This window comes from Macaca nemestrina, chromosome 4 (assembly GCF_043159975.1).
Source record: "Macaca nemestrina isolate mMacNem1 chromosome 4, mMacNem.hap1, whole genome shotgun sequence".
NCBI lineage: Eukaryota > Metazoa > Chordata > Mammalia > Primates > Cercopithecidae > Macaca > Macaca nemestrina.
The window spans coordinates 51,883,333-51,900,672 of NC_092128.1; the positions used below are offsets into that span (position 1 = coordinate 51,883,333).

Genomic DNA, 17,340 nt, shown 5'->3' on the forward strand with positions numbered 1-17,340 from the left:
GTGCTGGGATTACAGGTGTCTAACAGTTTTCTATTTTCATTATTTATTACTTCAATTTAGTTTGCTTCCTAGACTAGATTCCTGCGATGATCCATTTCAAAAGTGTTCACATTTCCAGCAAAGAATGCCCCATGGGCACCTTAGACTCATCCATGTTTATATAAATAATTAATTGACAACTATGTAAATGCAACATAATTAACATTTTTTTCATGTACACAGTATTCCAGCCAGTAGTCTGTTCACCAGACATCGTTTAAAGTCCAGCAAAATCATTTAGTCTGTTGGTTCCCAAATGCTGGTTCTCAGGTAGCTGCTGATGGTATCAGAATCAGCTGAAGAGCTTTGAAAAATATAAATAACCAGGCCTCAATCTGATCCAAGTGAATCAAAATTTTGTTGTCTGTCTTTTTCTAAAAAAGATCTTCAGCCAGCTTTTGGAATCCCTCCTTTCATCTTGCCTCATCGTTTTAATGTCTTATGAAATTAAGACACAGAGGAAAGAGCTGACTTCCTCAGGGCTACCCAAATGGTGTCTATTGGGTAACTTTATTTTAATAAGTAAAGTAGCATGATAAGAATTCCTTTGGAATTGGAGCAAAGCGAATTCTTAACATTCTTAAAAGTTTTAAAATATTAATAAATGGTGTCAGAACCAATATTTTTTATTATATCTATACTGAATATCAGATAATGTAAATGTGTTGTCTCAATAGTCTTTGCAACTGTCTCACAATTTATTAGCAAAGCAAATCATAGAAATTTACACACTGTTCACTTACTCAACTGACACTTCTTGAACACATATCTAGGACGTACGCTGGATGCAAGGAGTATAGCAGTGAACAAAACAAATGTGGAATCTTCCCACACAGATTGTAAAATTTGATGAGGAGGCAAACGTTAATTATATACATAAATACAGTTCAATGAATGATAAAGTAATTTGCCCAGAGTCACACAGCTTATCTTTAGGAGAGCTGGGTTTTCATCCCAAGAATAATTTTTAAAGCCCATGTTCTTTCCACTACAGCATGATGCTAATGGATCAAGGTAAAAGAACTAATGTTTGGGGCCTCTTCTCCTATCTTCTAATGCTAAAGATTATATTATTTTTGTTTTTTATGCTTCCATTCTTTGTCGATAGAATACAGATTATTAGGTCATAAAAAGGGCAAAACATATTGTTTCACTGAAAATAAACTTCATAAAATCTTTGTGAAAAATGCTTTGGAATCAGGCTTGAAATAAAATTTTATCTGCCCCTGACTACAGGAAGAAAACATGTAGTCAAAGAAACTCATTGTTCCTGCTTCTCTTCTGTAGTCTGTATTCATGAGGGACTAAGGCTAGGGAAAAAAATAAGTCAGTTTCACTAGTAAATCAAACTATGAGTTCACTTTGTATTATTTTTATCCTTATTATTATTACATGGAGATATCTTATATCGTCCAAGCTTTTCCAAAACATAGCACTATTCTCTAAATAATATCAAGCATTTGGTCATACCAGAGTTTATGTAACTAGGTCCTGCATTTTTGGATGTGTAATTAATTTTCAAATTTGTATGATTCTATTGAGTGATGAAAATAAAAAAAACCTTGGTTAATTCTCTGTTTATGTTTATTGGTCTGAAAGTTCCCTGAAGTCAGGGAAAGTTACTTCTCTTTGTGCTCCCTGTTCCTTGCACAATGTCTGGCACATAGAACCCACTCCATAAGATTTGTCAATTGCTTGTATCCTTGAATTCTTAATCTACTGGAGTCAGAATTTTTACTGATACATTCTGGTAAACTCTTTATCAAAGATGCATATATGTTCATACCATTCTTTGATATTTGCTATAAATATTTACCTTAATATGTTATTGATGCTACAATTATGGGTGTTTTTATATGCAAATGTTTTATCTTAACTTTAATTTTACTTTTAATTTCTTTTTTTATTATACTTTAATTTCTGGGATACATATGCATAATGTGCAGGTTTGTTACATAGGTATACACCTGCCATGGTGGTTTGCTGCACCCATCAACCTGTCATCTACATTAGGTATTTCTCCTAATGGCATCCCTCCCCTAGCCCCTGACCCTCGACAGGCCCTGGTGTGTGATATTCCTCTCTCTGTGTCCATGTGTTCTCATTGTTCACTTCCCACTTATGAGTGAGGACATGTGGTGTTTGGTTTTCTGTTCCTGTGTTAGTTTGCTGAGAATGATGGTTTCCAGTTTCATCCGTGTTCCTGCGGAGGACATGAACTCATCCTTTTTGTGGCTGTATAGTATTCCATGTGTATGTGTGCCCCATTTTCTTTATCCAGTCTATCATTAATGGGCATTTGGGTTGGTTCCAAGTCTTTGCTATTGTGAACAGTGTTACAGTAAACATGTGTATGCATGTGCCTTTATAGTAGAATGATGTATAACCCTTTGGGTATATACCCAGTAATGAGATTGCTGGGTCAAATGATGTTTCTGGTTCTAGATCCTTGAGGAATCACCACATTGTCTTCCACAATAGTTGAACTGATTTACACTCCCACCAACAGTGTAAAAGTGTTCCTATTTCTCCACATCTTCTCCAGCATCTGTTGTTTCCTGACTTTTTAATGATCGCTGTCCTAACAAGCATGAGATGGTATGTCACTGTGGTTTTGATTTGCATTTTTCTAATGATCAGTGATGATGAACTTTTTCTCATATGTTTGTTGGCCACATAAACGTCTTCTTTTGAGAAGTATCTGTTCATGTCCTTTGCCCACTTTTTGATGGAGTTATTCGTTTTTTTCTTGTAAATTTGTTTAAGTTCTTTGTAGATTCTGGATATTAGCCCTTTGTCAGCCCTGGATAGATGGCAAAAATGTTCTCCTATTCTGTTGGTTGCCTGTTCACTCCGATGATAGTTTCTTTTGCTGTGCAGAAGCTCCATAGTTTAATTAGATCCCATTTGTCAATTTTGGCTTTTGTGGCCATTGCTTTTGGTGTTTGAGTTGTGAAGTCTTTGCCCATGCCTAGGTCCTGAATGGTATTGCCTACGTTTTCTTCTAGGGTTTTTATGGTGTTAGGTCTTACATTTAAGTCTTTAATCCATCTTGAGTTAACTTTTGTATAAGGTGTAAGTAAGGGGTCCAGTTTCAGTTTTCTGCATATGGGTAACTAGTTTTCCCAGCACCATTTATTAAATAGGGAATCCTTTCCCCATTGCTTGTTTTTGTCAGGTTTGTCAAAGAGCAGATGGCTGTAGATGTGTGGCATTATTTCTGAGTCCTCTGTTCTGTTCCATTAGTCTATATATCTGTTTTGGTACCAGTACCATGCTGTTTTGGTTACTGTAGCCTTGTAGTATAGGTTGAAGTCAGGTAGTGTGATGCCTCCAGCTTTATTCTTTTTGCTTAAGATTATCTTGGCTATATGGGCTCTGTTTTGGTTCCATATGAAATTTAAAGTAGTTTTTTTCTAATTCTGTGAAGAAGGTAAATGGTAGCTTAATGGGGATAGCATTGAATATATAAATTACTTTGGGCAGTATGACCATTTTCATGATATTGATTCTTCCTATCCATGAGCATGAAATGTTCTTCCATTTGTTTGTGTCCTCTCTTATTTCGTTGAGCATTGGTTTGTAGTTCCCCTTGAAGAAGTCCTTCACCTCCCTTGTAAGTTGGATTCCTAGGTATTTCTTTGTAGCAATTGTGAATGGGAGTTCATTCATGATTTGGCTCTCTATTATTGGTGTATAGGAATGCTTGTGATTTTTGCACGTAGATTTTGTATCCTGAGACTTTGCTGAAGTTGCTTATCAGCTTAAGGAGATTTTGGGCTGAGACGATGGGGTTTTCTAAATACGTAATCATGTCATCTACAAACAGAGACAATTTGACTTCCTGTCTTCCTATTTGAATACCTGTTATTTCTTTCTCTTGCCTGATTGCCCTGGCCAGAACTTCCAATACTATGTTGAATAGGAGTGATGAGAGAGGGCATCCTTATCTTGTGCTGATTTTCAAGGGGAATGTTTTCAGCTTTTGCCATGATAATTGGCTGTCTGTGGGTTTGTCATAAATAGCTCTTATTATTTTGAGATGTTTCATAAGTACCTAATTTATTGAGTATTTTTAGCATGAAGGGGTATTTAATTTTGTTGAAGGCCTTTTCTGCGTCTATTGAGATAACGTGGTTTTTGTCATTGGTTCTATTTATGTGATGGATTACGTTTATTGATTTATGTATGTGGAACCAGCCTTATATCCCAGGGATGAAGCCAACTTGATCATGGTGGATAAGCTTTTTCATGTGCTGCTGGATTCGGTTTGCCAGTATTTTATTGAGGATTTTCACATCAATGTTCATCAGGGATATTGGCCTGAAATTTTCTTTTTTTGTTGTGTTTGACTGCTAAGTGGTAGAGTTTGGATCCTGATTTAGGGCTGGCTCCAAAGTCTGTGAAATAAGAATAACAAAAAACTGGTAATGCAATACAGAATCCAATAGAAGCCAAAATTTAGTTACTTAACAAGATTAACAAACTAAATTGATAAGTACCAAGAAGACTGATGAGGAGACGGGAAAAAGAGGTACAAATTACCACTATCAAGAATGAAAAAGGTGATCTAATAACAGACCCAACAAAAACTAAAAAGATGTTAAGACAAAAGTATGAGTTTACACCAATTGATTTGAAAATTTAGATGAAATTGACAAATTTCTGGAAAACGACTTATCAAAAATAACACCAGGAAAATTGTAAAATCTATCTAGTTCTTTGTCTATTAACAAAATTGAATTTATTATTAAACCTTTCCTTGGAGAAAACTCCAAAGCCAGACAGCTTCACTGGGGCGATTCTTCCAAACATTTAAGGAATAAATAAACCAGTGTTACATCAACTGTATCCAAGAATTAAGAAAGAGGGACCAAACGTATTTACTTGCTCATTTTATGAGGCCAGGATAACGTTAATATCGAAATGAGAATATTGTAAGGAAGTAAAATTACTAGCTGTCTTCCTTTAAAATCTCTACAAAAATACTAAGCAAAGAGTTAGTAAATATAAGCCACAGAGATCTAAAACTGATAGTGTATTATGACCAAGATGGCTTTATTCCAGAAATATAATTTCTCCAGTAAAGGAGGAAAATTATTATCTCAATACATAGTTAATAACATTCAAAATCAATTCATGAATAAAAATACTCTTAGCAAGCCAGTATCTTTAATCTGATAAAGGGCATTTCTAAAAATCTTGATGGTGAAATATTCAAGGCTTTCCATTTGATATTGGGGATCATGCAAAAATACCAGTCTTACTACTCAGTGCAATGCTGCATATCTTAGCCAAAGTAATAAGAAAAGCGATGAGATAGAGGAGAATGGGAAGGGAGAAATAAAAGTTATTCAGAAATACCTTGGTTATATAGATAGAAAAATCAAAACAATTTACAGATTGTTTACAAAAAATTTAAAAACATACCAGTTATATAAAAAATAATGTAAATAATTTAAACTGAAGATATATAAGACGTTTTCACAGAACACTATCTATAAAACATTAAGAGAAGTTAAAGACCTAAGTAAATGAAAAGAGATACCATATTCGGCCGGGCGCGGTGGCTCAAGCCTGTAATCCCAGCACTTTGGGAGGCCGAGACGGACGGATCACGAGGTCAGGAGATCGAGACCATCCTGGCTAACACCGTGAAACCCCGTCTCTACTAAAAATACAAAAAACTAGCCGGGCGAGGTGGCGGGCGCCTGTAGTCCCAGCTACTCCGGAGGCTGAGGCAGGAGAATGGCCTAAACCCGGGAGGCAGAGCTTGCAGTGAGCTGAGATCCGGCCACTGCACTCCAGCCCGGGCTACAGAGCAAGACTCCGTCTCAAAAAAAAAAAAAAAAAAAAAAAAAGAGATACCATATTCATGGTATTGAGAGTAGCTCAGTGTTACAAAGATATCCGTTATTTCTATCTATAGAGTTAATGCAATATCAGACAATACCTCCAAACTTTTTTTAAAAAAGGACATTTGTTAAGCCAATTTTGAAATTTATATGGAAGTGTCATATATCAAGAAGAGCCTATATCAAATTGAAGAACAGAGGCAGAGGATTGCCAAATCTGATATTTAAAGCTACAATAATTTAGATAGGTGAATTGTAAGGGTAGAGAAATGGTAGAGATTTGTAAGTCCAGAAACTCACACACATATTTAGAAACTTGGTTTATTGCAAAGGTGGCTTTTGGGGAGTGCAGGTTATTTTTATTTGCTCTTTTTTTGATCAATTGGGTATTCATGTGGAAAAACACTAATCTTGACTCCTATTTCACATTATATAGAAATTAATTCCAGGCGGATTGTATTTCTGAGCATGAAAGATAAACCAATAGAGTTTCAGGAGAATAACTTTATGAATGAAAGATATCTTTATGAATGTGGGGTGGGGACCACTTTTCAATACCAAAAGTGCTAAACCATAGAGATCAAGATTGATAAAATGGGCTATATTCAAATTAGGAATTTGTCTCCCTTAAAATACTTCATTAAGAATGGGAGAACATATTTGCAGTACATATAATTATCAAAGTGGTTGTATCCAAAATATATCAACAACTTTATATGTAAATGACAAAAAACAACTAGTTAAAAAAATGGGTAAAAGATATGAATAAGCTCTTCACAAAAGAAGATATCCAAATGGATAATTACCATGTAAGAAGTATTAAGTTTTTTAGTCATCATAGAAATACAAATTAAAATCATAGTACTCACTCCAAATAATAGCCAAAATTAAAGGAATGATCATTTGAATTTTTGGCAAATTTGTGGGGCATCCACAATTTTCATATATCGCTGGTGGGAGTGTAAATTGCTGCAATGGCTTTGTAAAATTGGCAGTATCTACAAACTCTAAGTATACTAATATGATTTAGCAATTCTACTCTTGCCTGCAAAAATGCATATGTATATATGTTCACTAATAGAGGTGTACAGAATGTTCATGGCAGCATATGTTAAAATACCTAAAAGTAGAAGTAAGCCAATTATTTATCAACAGTAGGATGGATAAACTAAAGCAAATTACTACAGTGGAATGCTGCACAGCAGTAAGAAATGAATCAACTACTGCTACATCCAACCACATGGACGAATTTCACAAAAAATGTATAGAGTAAAAGGGACAAGCCACAAGACAGGGACAAGCCACAAGATAACACATACTGTATAATTCCATTTATTTGAAATTCAAAAACAAAATAAATTTTTGGTGTTAGAAGTAATGATAGGGATAATATTTGGAACAGTGCAGTTTGGGGAGCTACACAAGATCCACAGGTGCTGATAATATTTAGTTTCATGATCTAGGTGATAATGTGTTCACTTTGTGATAATAAAGCTGTGCTTACATAATTAGCAGACTCCTCTGTATGTATGTTACTTAAAGAATTTTAGTTCAGATAATTGCAGTTTTGTAACTAGCATAATCTATGTATTAAGCTATAAATATGAGTACCATTAATTGAAAAAGTGATCATGTTAATTGACAACTTTAAAATTAGTTCTAGAATTATTATAAATATTGTAAATTATAAGTATTATAAATAGTGCTATAATATATACTTCTTTAATGATGAGCTATATATGTAATATAATATACTATTACATTAAAATAACACCAATAGTTTTTAGAAGTAACCTTTTCACACATATTTTCAGAAGTTGGAAGTTAGTAATTTTTGGAGTGGAGAATTTTGAAGAGTGGTTTATTTTAGCTGGGTGTTTTAAGTGAAAAATTTAAGTGTTTTTTAGTTGTTGTATGCATCTTACAATGTACATTCAGCTGATAACACTGAAACTGTACTGTGTGTGGAGAAGCTATGCTTTTCAGATCCTCTGATAATAGTAAAGGCAATAAATATAGTTTTAAAGTATATCTGTATTCTAGTTTTATGAGGTGAAAGTGTTCTTTGATATTGCTCCAGCAGTGCTTTCTTGGTTATACATACACTTAAATAATGACATGGGAAATTTCTTTACAGCTGCCTCATTTTGATTTTTGGTCTCTACTAAAAAGTTTAAAGATAAAACAGTCTTGGGAGAAAGGGAAAAAAATGGAAATAACAGTAAAAGCAAATGCTATGCCCCTTGTTTTCAGTTAATAATTTTTTATGAAATAGCTTATTTTTTTTGTTGGCATACATTAAAAGAGAATTTACACCATAGAATTAAGTACTATTATGACCATATTAAATTAAGCTTTTTTATTAGAACATTTTAATTTGAAATAATATCCATTTGGTTCTTTTTCTTGTTTAATTAAAAAAAAACCTCAAATGAGTATTGTTATTCGCCAGCCATGTTTCCTGTTATTTTCTTTAAGCCAAATCTACCTGTTGTTCTGTTTTATTTATGTTTTGTACATTTTTCAATAAATATAAGTTCCATGAAGACAGGAACTTAATTGGTTTTGTTTCACTACTGTTTTTCCAGCACTCAGAGCTATTTCAGATACACAGTAGGCATGTGTAAATATTTGTAGTTAGAATGATTGAATGGATCAATGAAATATAATGAATAAGTCTGCATGGTTCAGCTCTCAATCAACTCCACAGAATTCACTTATTGTTTAAACACATGTAGAAATAACAAATGTTATTTCTAGTATGATTTTTATAGGGATTGGTGGTAGATTTTAAATAAGCTTGAATATTATACAACAGACTTTCGAACTTCTTGTTATTTTTTAAAGGAGGACAAAAATGGTAAGGGGGAAAATAATATACATCATATTTAGCTTTGTTTTGTATGAAATAAATAATGATTAAAAATAATCTGCACTTCAAATTGTGTTTTTTCTTGTCTTTGATAATTTTAAAATATGGTAGTATTTAAATATGATAGGACTGCTCAAGTACCACTTAAAATTGTATATATGTATTGGTTTTGTTTGTTTTCCTATTTATATCTGTTTCCACCCCACCCCACCTTTTTTAAGAATCCAACTCAAGTCGGAACAGCTCTTCAGGTTTTCTATAATCTTGGAACTTTGAAGGATACTATTACCAGCGTTGTGGATGGATATTGTGCTACTTTAGAAGAAAATATCAACAGTGCATTAGACATAAAAGTTTTGACTCAGCCTTCCCAGTCAGCTGTGAGAGGTATGGATGTGGTTTATATTTAGCTTCTTTATTTATTTATAACTGAGAAGTCCTTTGAAAAGTATGTGAAACACTCATGTTTCAAAGCAATCTAATGACTCATTTTTTAGTAGACAGAAAATGAGAGAAGAAATTATGTTTCAGAATTTATTTATATCGTTTTTGTCTAATCAGTGATTTGAACTGGCCAATTGGTATATTCAGAACTTCTAGATAAAGATCTATAAACTGTAGCATCATTTAGTTGAGAGGAAACAGATGCAAAAAAAAAAAAAAAAGGGCAAGGAACACATTTTTCTTCTAAAATCCTTATCCTTCCATGTGCTTCTTATTGAGACAGAAAATGTTTTTTAAGGAATGCCATCTCTACTTTAGCTTTCTGGACTTTTCTTTATGATAATTCTGGTACCCAGGAAAAATAATGACTAACTGTGGAGATAGAAACTGATAAAATCCTTGGGAACATTACAACTATATTAAAGTCTAAAGAAAACTGTTAAAGGATGGTAAATTCACGGTAGAGAGGAGTAGCGCTTCATTAGGAGTCTGTAAACCTTTTCCTACCAACACATAGCTGACATAGCTGGTGATACTTACATATACATACCCTTCTCCATAAAAGAAGATAGAAAAGACCACAGATTATATCCACCCTCTCTTACTTGCTGCTACTCCGTGTCTCCATTTCTCCCCTTATATTCATTCTTCGTTTCTGTTGGTAGGAATGAACTATGCTTTCTCTCAGCAAAGACCAAGCACTTGCAGTTGTATTAGATCTCATCGCTGCAAGGTATTGCTTTAGCAGATGCCTTCTTTCCACCAGATTGACAATATTTCTTTCTTTGCATCTCTTTCCCTTCACATACAGTTGTGTTATTGTATCTCCTTTTGCTTAAAATCAATTAAATATATCTTAATGTATTTCTTCAGCTCTACTACCTGCATTTTATTTCTTCAGTCTTCAGGAAAATTCCCCGAAATGTTATCTGTAGTTAATGTTTCTGGTTTTTCTCCTTCCATTTTTCTGTTGAAGGCACTCTGATCTATCACAGGGTTGATGGAATAACTCATATTGAATTAATAAGAGTTCTGGATCCATAGTTAATAGTAAAAAACAGTGGCTATTTATTAATTTTTTTTTTTTAGATTTTTAATTTTTTATTAAAAAAATATAGATGGAGTTTTGCTATGTTGCCCCAGTTGGTCTTGAACTCCTGGCCTCAAGCAGTCCTCCTTTCCTTGGCCTCCCAAAGTATTGGGATTACAGGCATGAGCCACCATGCCTGGCCTATTATTATTTTTATATTTGCTATATATATGTGACCTTAATACTGAATATATATAACTTTTAAGTTGTACTAAACAAAAAGAGATAAAAGAATCTTAGGTCTTAAAGAGATTTTTAAAGGTTAGCCCTAGCCTCTGAATCGGTTTGTATTGAAACTATTCTGGAAGGATATCTTTGAAAAGAACTTGCCAAAGGAGATTTTACTCTTAGCTTTTCCCAGCAGTTATTCTCAGAAAGTTTGATATAATGTTTAAATTTCCAGGAGCAGTTTAATCTCATTCCCCCTTGTGTTGTCAAGAATGGGGAAAAAAATGAAAGCAGTTATTCACATGCTGTCAATCCTAATGTATGCCTCTTTTGTTGAAAGAATAAAGAGTTTTAAAGCTGCCTTATTACTATGCCTTGACAAGTGGATACCATGGTTTAACACAGAAACCTTAAGCATCAATTCTTTATTATTTTCTTTAAAAGAGTAATCAATTATTTTATATTTTAAAATGTTTTATAGACAGTATTAATGTTAGTTTCCTGATCTTGTTTATATTGAAGTTATGTAGGAGAATGTCCTTGTTTGTTGGAAATACACATTAAAATATTCAAGAATGATGGGCATCGTGTCAGTAACTTACAAGTTGTTCACGGAAAATTTTTTTTACAATACTTACAAATTTTTTATAAATGTAAGATTATTTCAAAATTTTAAAAATACATAATAGGATTCTGTCAGTGTATGTTTCTGAGAGTGAATGGCTCACAGCTGATGAGGATCTAACAGAACCACTACACAGGAAATTGACAGTGGCATTCATGAGTGTGATGGTGCATGATCTCATTTTCAATCTGAGACTTCCTAAGAAGAGAAAAAAAATACACACACACACACACGTGAATATAAATAATACAATTTTAAGGATAAAAAATAAAAAGCCTGTAACTCAATAAGAAAAAGGTAAACAACCCAAGAGAAAAAAATGGATCAAGAATATGAATAGGCAGGTCACAGAAGAACACATTCAATAAACATGTGAGAAGATGCTCAGCCTCTTTTTGCAGGATGAAACAGTTATTAAGGAAATACAAATTAATCATCAGATTGGCAAAATCTAAGAACTAAGTTCTGGACAAGAGCAGAAACTGTTGTAAACTATGCAAGGAGAATAAAATCCACTTTACTCAATTTTATCTCTAAGGTGGAAAATGTGTTCACCTTATATTATACTTTCTAAGAATATACTGCAAGAAACTCTGGCACGTATATATAAGAATTTTTGTTACCTGGCTGGCATGGTGGCTCATGCCTGTAATCCCAGCACTTTGGGAGGCCAAAGTGGGTGGATCAACTTGAGGTCAAGAGTTTGAGACCAGCCTGGCCAACATGGTAAAACCCCCTCTCTACTAAAAATACAGAAAAATTAGCTGGGCATGGTGGCACATGCCTGTAATCCCAGCTACTCAGGAGGCTGAAGCAGGAGAATCGCTTGAACCCAGGAGGCAGAGGTTGCAGTGAGCCGAGATAGTGCCACTGCACTCAAGCCTGGGCAACAGAGCAAGACTCCATCTAAAAAAAAAAAAAAAAAAAAAAAAGAATTTTAGTTACCTCATTGTTTACAAATAGTGAAAAAGTACAAGCAATGGATAAACTAGTTTTAAGGGGATTAATACACAGCGTTTAAATTAACAAATTTCCCGATATAGATAATGGTCAAAAACAGTACATGAAAAAGTTACAGAAACATATATACAGCATGATACCGATTTAAAGCCTAAGAACATGACAGACTATATTAAATTGTTTTTGCATGTGCACATATGTACTAACAGTGTAAACACGTGCATTGGAACAATGATCAACAATTTTAAGATACCAATGCTGGGCATGGTGGCACATGTCTGTAATCCCAGCTACTTGGGATGCTGAGGCGGAAGGATCACTTGAGCCCAGGAGTTCGAATCCAGCCTGAGCAACATAGCAAGACTCTATCTCTTAAAAACAAACTACAAAACCCAATACCATTACATCTGATGAGAGAGCAAGGGAAATGAGACTAGCAAAGGAGAGGACAAGGAAACTTCACTTTATTTAATGTTGTATTTCTTAAAGTTTGGTGGTTAGTGTTCATAACATTATTCTATATGCTTTTTTGTATGCCTGAAATATTTAACAATAAAACATAAATGTTAAGAAAGTCAAACAATGAAAAAAGATGATAATGAAGCAAAGTAGACAACACAGTATATCCAAATTTCATCACCCAGATAGATACTGTGGTTGTTACTATACAGTGAACAGTAGTCCATACATTTATCTGTGCATTTTATGTTATAGAAGGATAAATGGAGAGGCATAAATGGAATTTTAAGATACATGCTTTTTAAAAATATCTTTTTATTATAAAGTAAAACTTACACAAAAAAAACCGTAAATGAAACATGTAGCTTAATGAATTATTATAAGGTGAACACTTCCTAGGCTAAACCAGCCATCCAGAAACCTCTTTACCAATCACAACCAACCCCTCTCTCTCCCGTATGTAACCATTATCCTCACTTTTATATTGATAACTTCCTGTGTTTTTCTCTTTATAGTTTTATCATTCATGTGTGTGAACTTAAGCACCATAGTTTAGCCTTACCAGTTTTAGAAGTATACTTTTTAAAATAAAATATTTTATTTTCGTTCAACAAAATAATTAGAAATTTATGTGGCATCAAGGACTTAGTGAATTTCCAATTAATGCTTCTTCATAGGAAATACTAGATCCTAATTGATACCTCTAAATTTAAAAGTAATGAATGAAAGATTACAAAAAAAATTAAGAAGTTGAAATCATTTGTTACTAAGTCTGTTGAGTCTTTACTACTAAATGTGGGAGATAGGCATACTTAAACTTTTCCCTACCCCCCCATCCTCATTTGCCTGTTGTTTGTTATGTTATTTTTGAATGATTAATGTTTTTTACATGTTCTTCTATTTTTAAATGATTTTAATCTCTGGTTGTTTTAATATGACCTCTGCATTTCTTTTCTCTTTTTTTCAATAGCTTTAGGAGTACAAGTGGGTTTTGGTTACATGGATGAATTGTATAGTGGTGAAGTCTAAGATTTTAGTGCATGGTCACCCAAGTCATGTACATTGTACCAATATGTTGTTTTTTAGCCCTCACATCCCTCCCACTCTCCCATTCTGAGTCTCCAATGTCCCTTATAGCACCCTTTTTGTACCCATAGCTTAGCTCCCACTTGTAAGTGAGAACATATGGTATTCAGTTTTCCACTCCTGAGTTACTTCACTTAGAATAATGGCTACTTGTTCCATCCAAGTTGCTGCAAAATATATTATTTCATCCTTTTTTATGGCTACGTAGTATTCCATGGTATGTGTGTATATATATGTGTGTGTGTGTGTGTGTGTATGTGTGTGTGTATATATATGTGTGTGTGAGTGTGTGTGTATATATATATGACAGTTTCTTTACCCACTCATTGTTTTATGAACACTTAGATTGGTTCCCTATCTTTGCAATTGTGAGTTACGTTGTGATAAACATACACATGTAGTTGTCTTTTTGATATATGACTTATTTTCCCTTGGGTAGATACCCAGTAGTGGGACTGCTGGATCGAATGGTAGATGTACTTTAGGTCTTTGAGAAATCTCCATACTATTTTCCATAGAGGTTGTACTAGACCTCTCCATTTCTATACTTATCTCTCCCTTGGCTGGATATCGTAATCTAGTTGATTTTTCAAAAATGTTTCACAGGTACTGTGCTCTCTTGAGTCCTTACATAGTTGGTGGTGTGTTTTGCTTTTATGCTTAAATGATTTGGCCAGGTATAAATTTTTATTTACACTTTCCCTTGGAATTTTGTAGCTGTTTGTGTCCCAATAAATAATGTTTTTCTTCCCCCACTGAACTGGAAAATGAGACACAAATGTAGGAGACAAAAACATGACAATTGCAATGCTAGTTTTATTACTGTTGAAAAAAATGCACCGAAAAGCATGGCTTTGATTTATAACCAAATGGATTTTTTAATATATCACCTCAAAATTAAACTTATTTCCCAATTTAGCCTTTCCCACTATACTTACCACTGGTAGAATGTTGGTCAGAATGCACCTTTTATATATACAAAGCTTCCACAACAGAGGAAGGAAGGGACTGAGCCAATGATGCTCAGTTTCTTATTCAGATTCACTCTTCACTCACTCCTCTTCACATGGAGAGAGTTGGATAAGAGGTAGGGAAGGAAGGTAAGAAAGTTGCTTTAGCTGAAGTCCCTTCATATGAAAGGAAAATGAAGGGTCCCATCTACCATCAGACATTGCTTTACCAACTGCTGGGTTTTAGTGTTGTATTAGAGAATTATGAGACTAATCAGATTTTTATCGCCCACTAGTTGACTTGCTTTTTCTTGACTGTCCAAATGGATTTTCCTTTATCTTTGAAGTTGAGTGACTTCTTTAGCGTGTGTCTCAGAGTTGAATGCTCTGTGTCATGTTTTCTGTGTGTGTGTGTGTGTGTGTGTGTGTGTGTGTGTGTGTGTGTGTGAAGTTAAAGTATGTTCCCTTTTATAGAAAAGTTTTCTTCCACTGTATATTGAATATTTTTCTGTTCCATTTGTTCTTTTCAGGAACTTTATGCATATATCAGATATTCTTTGTTTTCCATGTCTAGTATCTTCTTGCACTTGGTGCTGGGCATAATGTGGGAGAGAGAGTGTCATGGATGTGGAAGTCTGATTCTCTTAATATTTGCTTGGAGTTTTTTCACTTTGCTTCCAGTATCTTTGCATTTTACTTCATTTTGTATTATTTCCTCTTGCCTATTTTACATGTGTTACTGTGTTTTCACTCTCATTTATTATAACTTTTTGTTTTTTCTAATATGGTCCTAATTTCTATAATATTTTTCCAGTGAATATTCCAGTAATTACTTTGAGGCAGTGGAAAACTGAGTACCCCTTTCTGTTGTTTCTTTGGTGATCTATGTTTATCATTGCTTTTAGCTTATATTCCTTTCTTCCTCCTTCCTGCCACCCTCCCCAGTGTCTATGTTAAGTCCATTCTTGCTTTGTTTCTGATGATTATTCATCATTGAAAACTGCTAGCTATTCATTGAAGAATGGTATAGGCATGGCTGAAGAGAGATACCTGAAGCACTCTGCAATTTAATTTAGGTTTGTTGTCTACAATACCCATTGACCAGTTTGTTACTTCTTTTTACCTTGGGAGCACATCTGTTCTCAAAATTTGTATCATTCAGAAGAAGCTTAGTATGGCTTCCAGTAAAGCTGTTTAAGCCATTTCTGTGTTGAATCCTAGCATTTGCAGTATTTTTTTTCTTCATCTCACTTTACCTCCAGTAGTCTCCCCACACTCAGGGGCTAATTCTTAAACAACATAAATATCAATTCCTTGTGATTTTCCTTCAGCTTTTTTTTTTTTTTTTAAATTTTGCAATGTTGAACATTCCCTGGCCCGTCCATATCTGTAGATCTCAGCTGTAATCAAAAGAATCCTTAGATAGCTTGTGCAAATTCTTACAATTGATTTTAAGAGCAATTTACTCTTCCTAATGATCTATGGTGTCATCTTTCTGGTTCCTTCTTCATTTTGACTTATCTACAGCAACTGGCATGCATGCTTCATAATCTCCGGTTTGAAGTTTTGTTTCTTTGAGGTTGACATTTTCAATCTTTTGTTTGATTTTCTTTTCATTGGCATTCAAGGGAAGAGAATAAGAAAATGATTTTATTCCATCATCACTAACTAGAAATCATTTTTCAAGTATTGTATCTATGAGGATCTCTTAGTTTCTTTTATCAGTTAAATAAAACTTAAGGGACTATTTTGTTTCTTGAGTCTATTAAAGCTAACTGGTAATGGCAATATCTTGTATTTCTGCTTGTATTTAAAAGAATAATAGGTTGAAGGGTTTCATAAAACCAAGTCATACATATTCCAGGAATTTGACCTGTATTTTTTAGTATTCATAAAGACACTACATACCCTTTTCTGACTGTTATGAGTTCATTCTTTATATAACATGTGAGAACAGCTGCAGATTGTTACAGTATTATCCATTTCCTGTATACCTTCCCTTAATAGTCTTTGCATAGCACTGCAAATATTCTAAAGCTTCATTAGATGCAGATTTCAAACAGGTATTATCTATATTTTTAAGCCAACATCTTTCTCATAGATTATTTTATTGCTTGCTACTATTATCAGACTAAAGAAATAACTGCGTTTGTTTGCTAAAGGTACGTGCAATTCTTTTCTGAATTGTTGAAAAACTAGAGTTGGGTAGTTTACACACACAGTGCCTCTGGTTTTCTTGATCTTGTCCTCCATAAAAGCAGAGATATAGACTGACTAACCAATGATGAGCTCTTCTACTGCCTGATATTTAACGTTAGTTTGGAGTGAAATGTATGCCTTTCAATTTGGGATTAAAATTTCTATTTTTTTGTTGAAACATTTCAAACCTTTACATATAGATTCCTGTATGTGTTATATACAAGAACATTCTTAGACAGTCTCACTCTCTAAAAAGTTAGTATTAATACATTAATATTATTTAAGGTGCAGTTCATACTCAAAATTGTATTGTTCCCCAAAATGTTGTTTGTGTAAGTTGGTTTCACCTGACTGAAACCAGTGAAACCAATCAGGGATCATGCTTTTCTGTTGGCTGTCTTGTCTCTTTAATAAAAAGCAGCACCACTGCCTTTTTTTTTTTTTTTTTTTAATGGTATTAACATTTTTTGGAGAGCCTCGTAATCTGAATTTGTCTGGATTCATGTGGTATTTTCTTCATGATTAGCTTCAGGGTAAACATACCATTGGTAAGATGATGTTGTATACTTCCTATTATATCATATCAGGAAACA

At 33.9% G+C, this 17,340-nt stretch overlaps 1 protein-coding gene across 1 annotated transcript in view; it reads left to right on the forward strand.

The window, feature by feature from the left end:
- Positions 1 to 17,340, forward strand: part of LOC105475313 (component of oligomeric golgi complex 5) — a 372,025-nt gene that overhangs the window by 196,297 nt on the left and 158,388 nt on the right. The window contains exon 8 of the mRNA XM_011730439.3: positions 8,988 to 9,153. Within this exon, the coding sequence (XP_011728741.2) occupies positions 8,988 to 9,153 (166 nt within the window). The remainder of the gene's footprint in view (positions 1 to 8,987; positions 9,154 to 17,340) is intronic.